General features: G+C 36.6%; 1 protein-coding gene across 1 annotated transcript; it reads left to right on the forward strand.

Moving 5' to 3' along the window:
- The first annotated feature begins 2,302 nt into the window (after positions 1-2,302).
- LOC115769172 (protein THEM6-like) lies at positions 2,303-3,088 on the forward strand. The gene has a single exon (XM_030713876.1). It carries the CDS (start codon positions 2,369-2,371, stop codon positions 2,978-2,980), a length of 612 nt encoding a protein of 203 aa, XP_030569736.1. The 5' UTR covers positions 2,303-2,368; the 3' UTR covers positions 2,981-3,088.
- Positions 3,089-8,161: the final 5,073 nt, after the last annotated feature.

Consider the following 8,161-nt stretch of genomic DNA (forward strand, 5'->3'; position numbering starts at 1 on the left):
TCGCAAAAATAGCCCAACATGAGTAAATATTTGTGGGCACTTTATGTTCATTACGTAGCCAAAAAGCAGGCACTTTACAAATAATAATAATAAAAAAAAAATACAAAAAGCATACATATAGAAAAGAAAATAAACAGGCAAAGGCAAATTTATTTTGCGGAACTAAATTGAAATAATTTTGGCAGCTGAAATATGCACAAAAATATTTTAATACGAGCAAAGGACAAAGCCCACCGCACACCCCGGGCTATGACGCCTTCCCGTTCAGACATCTAGCCAAGCATAGACACAGCTCTGCAGACATATAAAATGTGCAAGTAAAAAGGGGTTTGCCCCCTTCCCACGACCCCGCTGGAGTTATCTAGAAATGTGCTGCCTGACTTTGAGTCTGGCATTTGGCCAAGTGCTGTTTTTTTTTCTTTCTGGCAACTGCAGTTGAGCCAAACAAACAAACGGCGGCATCAAGGGCTACATATTAAATTTGTCATTTCGTAGTCAAACTGTGGGCGTGGCCAGCTTATACTTGTTGTTGCCTGTCAAATTGCAGCGCAATTTAAAAACGCATTACATATTCGCTGGCCATGAAAATTGAATTATCTTTCACTGGGCGCGCACACAAAAATATTCCGTCGCTTGCAACTGCTGCAGCGGCAAAATATTATTGAGCAATAGTCAATGGATGGAGCACTGACAACAACAAGTAAACAACACGACTGTGCCACAACAAATCAATCTGGACCATACGCATGTTGCCTGCATAAGTTTGGCATTGGTCAGCGCGGCGTATACGTAATTTCAGCACGATATGAGTGTGGAATGAGTTGTGTGTATGCGTGAGAGAGTGTGAGTCTGTGTGCGTATTGTATATTGGTCGGCTGCCCTCATCAGTTGTGTTCTTTACAATGCATTGTATGACGCAATAAAAAAACAATAAAAATCATGAAAGTAATTAATACAGAATAACAAAAAAAAAATAAATTAAATTGCTCTGTTGGAAGTATCCGATTGCATTTCTAATTACATTACGTTTTCATCTTCTCACTCACAATACTTGCTCTATCCTCTAGTCCACACTTTGGAAAATTTATTCTTAAATAGGTTGTGTGCATACTGTGCTAAAAATATAAAATTCCCAGGGAATAAACTATATTGTTCGGCTTTTGATACTTATCTTTAATATATATACATTATGGGCTCAGAGTCGAGAGAAAGCATCGATATTTATGTAGCTATCGATTAAAATAAAATTAACTTCATCCATGTATCTAGAATAAATATTTGATTTCATAAATAGGCAAATATTTGAAATCGCTGGTTCACACAGACCAAAATCAAATCAGCTCTTCGATTATGTATAAATATTAAACATTTTATGGATTTAAGCGTAAATACCTCAAAGTATTTCGAGTAGTTCATATATAAACAAGTAAGAGGTTCTAGTCGGCAGCTCTCGACTTATATCTCCCCGCTACTACGGGGAGGTAGTGATAGCTATAAAATGAAAGATACTTGATATATATATATATATATATATATATATATATATATATATATATATATATATATATATATATAAACATATATAAACAAGTAAGAGGTTCTAGTCGGCAGCTCTCGACTTATATCTCCCCGCTACTACGGGGAGGTAGTGATAGCTATAAAATGAAAGATACTTGATATATATATATATATATATATATATCCTGTTTGTTAAAATATAGCTTCTAGAATAGTATATATATATATATATATATATATATATATATATATATATATATATATATATATATATATATATATATATATATATATATATATATATATATATATATATATATATACTATTCTAGAAGCTATATTTTAACAAACAGGATTTCAATATCGATTTTTATAGATAACATGGAAACGGGGAAGGTATCGAATATCGGAAACAAACTCGATCTGCACAGGCACTAAGAGGACTTACAGCTAAGTCTGTAGCTCTTATAGGTTCTGAGATCCTTGCGTTCATACATACGGGCAGACGGACGGACGGACGGACAGACAGACGGATATAGCTAGATTGACTCGGCTTGTGTTGCTGATCAAGAATATTTATACTTCATTGGGACGGAGATGCTTCCTTCTGCCTGTTACATACATTTGCACAAATACAATATACCCTTTTTACCCATTTTCAATGGGATCAGGGTACAAAAAGAGGCAAAAAAGTATACTATATGTATAGGACAACGTATAACAATCTTGCCAGAGCTGCCAACTGTCAATAAAATGAACACTGATAGCAACGTATTATGTGTCAAAAGTTTTTAGTTTTTGCTTGAGCTGGCTATATTGGGTTCAGATTTGCTTCGTTGCCATCGGCAAAATGGGCGAAACCTACGGCATGCCGGTGTCCATGCTGCTGCTCATTTTATACATATTTTTGGATGTCAATTATTTTATACGTTGTGCATTTACTGTCGTTACACTGCGATTGTTTCAGGGCAAGCACAGTGTACTGGACACAACAACCATCTATGGCATATGCACGCCCCAGGATGTGGATATATTTTTGCGGCACATGAACAACGCACGCTTCTTGCGCGAACTGAACTTTGCCAGTGTCCATTATTATATGTTGACCAATATGTACGATATGGTGCGCGAGCGTGGCGGCACTATTGTCCAAGGGGCAACGTCTCTGAGATATCGCCGTTTTATATCCATATTCCAGCCATACAAGATACAGACGAAACTCATCTGGTGGGACGAAAGAGCCATCTACTTGGAGCAACAATTTGTGACCCTAACCGATGGATTTGTAAACGCAATCGCACTCTCTAAGCATCGCTTCACCGAATGTAATGTCTTCGAATTGTTGGAGGCATTTCCCGAAGTCACATTTAGACCGGATTTACCCAAGGAACTGATGCACTGGCTGGAGTCCATTGAAGAGTCGAGCCAAAAACTAAATCCCGACAATTTTGTCTACGCATAAAAATAACTATGTAAATTATCAATCTCTTCAGAATTATTCCACACCAAGCGATAATAATAGTATACCATTATTTTAATACGCCAAAATTTTCAAATTTCTTAAATAAAATATAAAATGCGATCACAAACTCTCAACTTTTAGATATGAATATCTTAAACAAATCCAAATATTCTCACTCAACCAATAATCCATAAATTTCAATACGACCACTAACCATACAATGCATATATGTATATACGAAACGGCATTTTTATCGGAACACGATAAATCGCAACGTGGGAACCCCAAGGGTGCCTGCGACCATTTTAGTGTACCCAGACAGAGTAAGACTGGCAGCCGAACGCCGGCCTCGAAAGCCGAACGCTTAGTATAAAGCCGCATCTCTCATTGCGCATTTGTCTGCATCTCTTTCTCCCTGCATAGCTTCCCACAAAACCCCGAGATCTACAAACATACACATGTTTGTGTTGTGTGGATGTGCGCACGCAGAGAGTCGCGAGCCAGAGGTCATTTCTTCTTTGTGCCTGTGGTAGCAATAGGCACACACATTCAAATGCTCTATCATGCATTTCTTCGTCTAATCAGGCATAATGAGAAGAATCTGATCTCTATTTATTAAATAAAAAATTAATTGACCTAAATTAAATATTTATATATTTTTTTTAATTTTTTGATTACTGTGGGGACCTATTTTGCTTAAAATAAACAAAAAAAAAACTAAGTCGTTTTTCTGCAATTGCAATTCATCGTCGGCTAGTCGAAAAATTTTAAGAAAAGACCAAATATTGAAAATGTTCAATTTTGGCGACTTGCTGCTTGTGTACACTCTTTCGAGCAATTGTACGAAATTTTTAAAGGGTTTGGACTCTTCATGTACAAAATATGCAAGTGTGTATGAATACAGCAAGTCCAAAAAATCGTAAGTGCACACATGCCGACGCTTAGGTACCCTTACCAACGAAAACGAGCTAAAATGCAAGAATTTCGCATCTACGTGGCAAACCATTACTTTATTTCATATTACTCATGCCTACAAAAAGGTGCAAATGCCACAGACATTTGAAAAATTGAATTTTTGCGCATTTTTGCTTGTGCGGTCACATACACACACACATTTAAACGATCCCCAAACATAAAGAGAGAGCATTGAGAGCACTGAGAGTAATTTGCAGCATTTCTGCAAATCAGTTGCTTCCCCTGTTCAACATTGATTCGTAAAGAATCGGTCAACTACGACCAATCTGCTTGAGTTTACTTCCTTGGTAAACTATGCTTTCCTTTCGAAAATGCAAACTGATGTCATTTACACTGACTTCAGTAAGGCGTTTGACTCTGTGCACCATGACATTTTACTTTTTAAACTTGACCGAATAGGTTTCCCCCTGTCTCTTCTGCTTTGGATTAATTCTTATTTAAAAGGTAGGACCCAAAGAGTAATGCTGAGGCTGACTACCTCTAAACGGGTTCACGTTACTTCTGGTGTTCCTCAAGGTAGTCATCTTGGACCTTTACTCTTTACTCTTTTTATAAATGATCTCCCCTCTGTTATATCACATGCCCGTGTACTCATGTATGCGGACGATGTCAAACTTTTTCTATCATACACTAATCCCCTACATCATTCTCGTCTACAAGACGATTTGAACGCTATGCCATGCTATGGTGTTCGGCCAATCAATTGCATCTAAATTGTTCAAAGTGTATGCTTATAACTTTTAATCGTACTACACCTTATCTTGTCAGTTATACAATCGACAATATCCCTTTGCAACGTATACTAACAGTTAAGGATCTAGGCGTAATTTTTGATTCTAAACTCTGTTTCAATCTTCACATAGATACCATCGTTAATGAGGCAAAAGGTGTACTTGGATTCATTAAACGATGGTCTAAAGAGTTTAACGATCCTTTTATAACAAAACTTCTGTACATCTCTCTTGTTCGCCCTATCCTTGAATACTGCTCTTGCATCTGGTCTCCACAGTATAACAACAGCCAGGATCGTATTGAATCTGTTCAGAAGCAATTTCTGCTTTTTGCCTTACGAGGTTTAAATTGGGACCCTAATCTTCGGTTGCCGTCCTACTCCAGCAGACTGCTTCTTCTCAACCTTCCGTCGTTAACCAACCGTAGGACAATTCTCGGTGTTGTCCTTCTACATAAGTTGATTATTGGCGACATAAATTCTCCTTTCCTGTTAGGGCGTCTTCAATTCTCTGTTCCGGCTAGACCAACCAGAAATTATCGCCCCTTTTTACTATCTACGTGCACAACAGACTACGCTATGCACAATCCTTTTCGCGTGCTATGTAAAAATTATAATAGTTTGCATCACGTTTTCTCTACCGAACTGTCTCTACCCCTAATAAAATCATTGCTTTCAGGATACCTTCGGGAAGTCGCTGACCATTCCCAGCTATGAGCAGGGGCATAGCTTGCCGGACAGGCTGAAAAATTTTCCCCCACCGGATCGGTGATTTCCCATTACTTTTCTGTTTGTCCTATCTACTTAACACTCTTTATCTAACTTACATTGCTTTACTTTATTAACAATCTTCTTACTTTCATTTTTCCTATTTATTGTATTTTCATTATAATTATAGCAAATTAAGATTATTTTAATGTTACTTGAGAACACTTTTTTCCTACTTACAACCTTCTGCTTAGATGTAGGCTCTAATAGCGTCACTGACAAAATTAGCTGTGAAAAGGGGCACAGGTGGCCGGACTGGCAAAAAAAAACACCTCCATCGGTCGGTGATGCTATTTAGAAAATTGTATCCTTTAACTAGGCTTTTAGCATAAAATTCTATTGTATAATCTATTGAATAATGAGGAAGACACTCGTTTTGTCGACCATTAATAAATAAATAAATAAATAAAAAAGTGGGAGCGAGATAAAAAACCAGCGCTGCCATTCTATCGCATAAATCATATGGAAGAGACTAAGCTAAAGCCTGTAGTGTACGCGAATAAAAAGATATCACATGTATATCTTATTCTCTTGCTCGCGATTTTGGACCCGATGTCTTCGAATTTCTGTTGTCCCCAAAAACCGTTCACCATGTCCAGTCTATATGTTGTTTGGTTAGTGGTTTAAGGCATACACCAATCAAGATATGAGAATAAGTCTCTTTCATTGAACAGAACTTTCTGAAATAAATTTGATAAAAACTATCGATATGCTACGATATGACAACGAAATTAACAATTATTTTGAGCGGTAATAAACCAGATTTAAGTGCAATAAAGTCCACAAATGCAATTACTTAAATCACCTGATGCCAATTCTATATGGGGTAGTGCTTTAGTAAAGCTTAATTCTCAAAGAAATATCGATAAGCTATTATTATTATTCAATTTCCTATACGTCCTGTAAAAACCACATACATTTACATGTTTATATGCCATTCATGTTTTGCCATCCATATGTATTTGCCGGCTTATGGTCCGCAGCCGCAAGGCACACTTCATGCAGCATATCCGTACTTTAGTAAAGCTCTTGTTTTTGCCTGGCCCATTTATATCAATTTCAATTAGTATATGGCGTAGTTTTTGCCACTGCTCTGCCGGTCCATGTCCTGCGACTGGCAAAACTTGGCACTGGCTCAAAATCCAAATTAATAAACATTACAATTGCGGCAACAAGCAAATTTGTATAGTCATAATCGCTTATGTCTGTCTGTCAGACAGACAGACGGCCGACCCCTGTTGATTGTCCTGCTGCCCTGCTGTTTGCCTGTGGCACGTTGCCTGCCAGTGCTGGCTAAGTGCATTTCCACCTGCGGCTTTCAAACTGAAGCCGCAAATACGTTCAACTGAAGTCTGAAATGCAGGTAAAGCCCAAAATACATACAACAGATACAAATAAGTCGCACGGAGAAAGGCAGAGGATGTGGGGGATAAAGAGAGACTGAAAGAGAGAGAGAGAGGGATAGGATTTTTGTTGGAGCAAATTGCATATTTTAATTAAAATATTTTCAACGCAGCTATTCATAATTTTTGGGGATTTACTTTTAACATGTGCTTAGGCTTGATTTTTAAAATTGATCTGAGTGCATTTTAATAATGAACATTTTACTTTTTCTGCAAATATTTATTCTCTACAAAAAAAAATGGAAAATCTTTGATTTCTTAGAAATATTTAAATCGAGTATAAAGAAAAAGAATACATAAATAAATAGGTATGTATGGATGCAAAAATTGTTTGCTTATTCAATTTTTCTTTTTTCATTTCATTATTGTTTTTTGTAGAAAAATTATAAGACAAAATCGTAATATTTAGCAATTCAGAGAATTTGCAAGCAAAAAACAAGAAACATATTGTATGAAAACCCTGTATAATTTATTATCAAGGTACAGAAAATCAAAAACTCAGAAACTCTTCTGAGAATAAAAGGCATATAAATAAAATATGGCATTAAACTTATTTTATAATATACTTATTATTGGCCATCCTTTCTAACTAGTACTTTTTTAAGTTCCGCTTCTTTTTGTCAATAAAATAGCACAAAAGACAACAAAAAACAAGTAAGAGGTTCTAGTCAGGAGCTCCCGACTAGGGGATACCCTGAACCCTCTTCTTCCAACATCAAATGCATATATATATTCTATTTTAGAAGCTATATGTCAAGTTTGGTGTCTCTAGCTCTTATTGTTTACCAAAATTGCCCAAAAACAGGATATCGATATCGTTTTTATCGATTGCTTGAAAACGGAGTAAGTTGTCGGATTATCGATTATCGGAAACAAACTCGATCTGCGCAGGCACTAGGAACACCTACATCTAAAATTTCAAGTCTCTAGCTCGTACAGGTTCTGAGATCCTTGCGTTCATACGGACGGACGGACAGACAGACGGACATGGCTAGATCGACTCGGCTATTGATGCTGATCAAGAATATATATACTCTATGGGATCGAAGAAGCTTACATCTGCCTGTTACATATATTTGGATTTTGCACAAATACAATATACCCTTATACCCATTTTTGATGGGTTCAGGGTATAAAAAAAAACGCAGAGATTATAAAGCAGAATATGGATGGGTGTCCAATAACTATACGCATGATTCATTTAAAAAAGTTCTCTAAACTCTTTCTTTTTTACACTTACAAGGAAAAGTGAAATTATAGATTTTGAGTTCTTGTACATAAATCAGGGTATGAACAGTGCATACA

The sequence above is a fragment of the Drosophila novamexicana genome, unplaced genomic scaffold (assembly GCF_003285875.2).
Source record: "Drosophila novamexicana strain 15010-1031.04,08,12 unplaced genomic scaffold, DnovRS2.1 tig00004549-arrow-arrow-pilon, whole genome shotgun sequence".
In the NCBI taxonomy this organism is placed as follows: Eukaryota; Metazoa; Arthropoda; class Insecta; order Diptera; family Drosophilidae; genus Drosophila; species Drosophila novamexicana.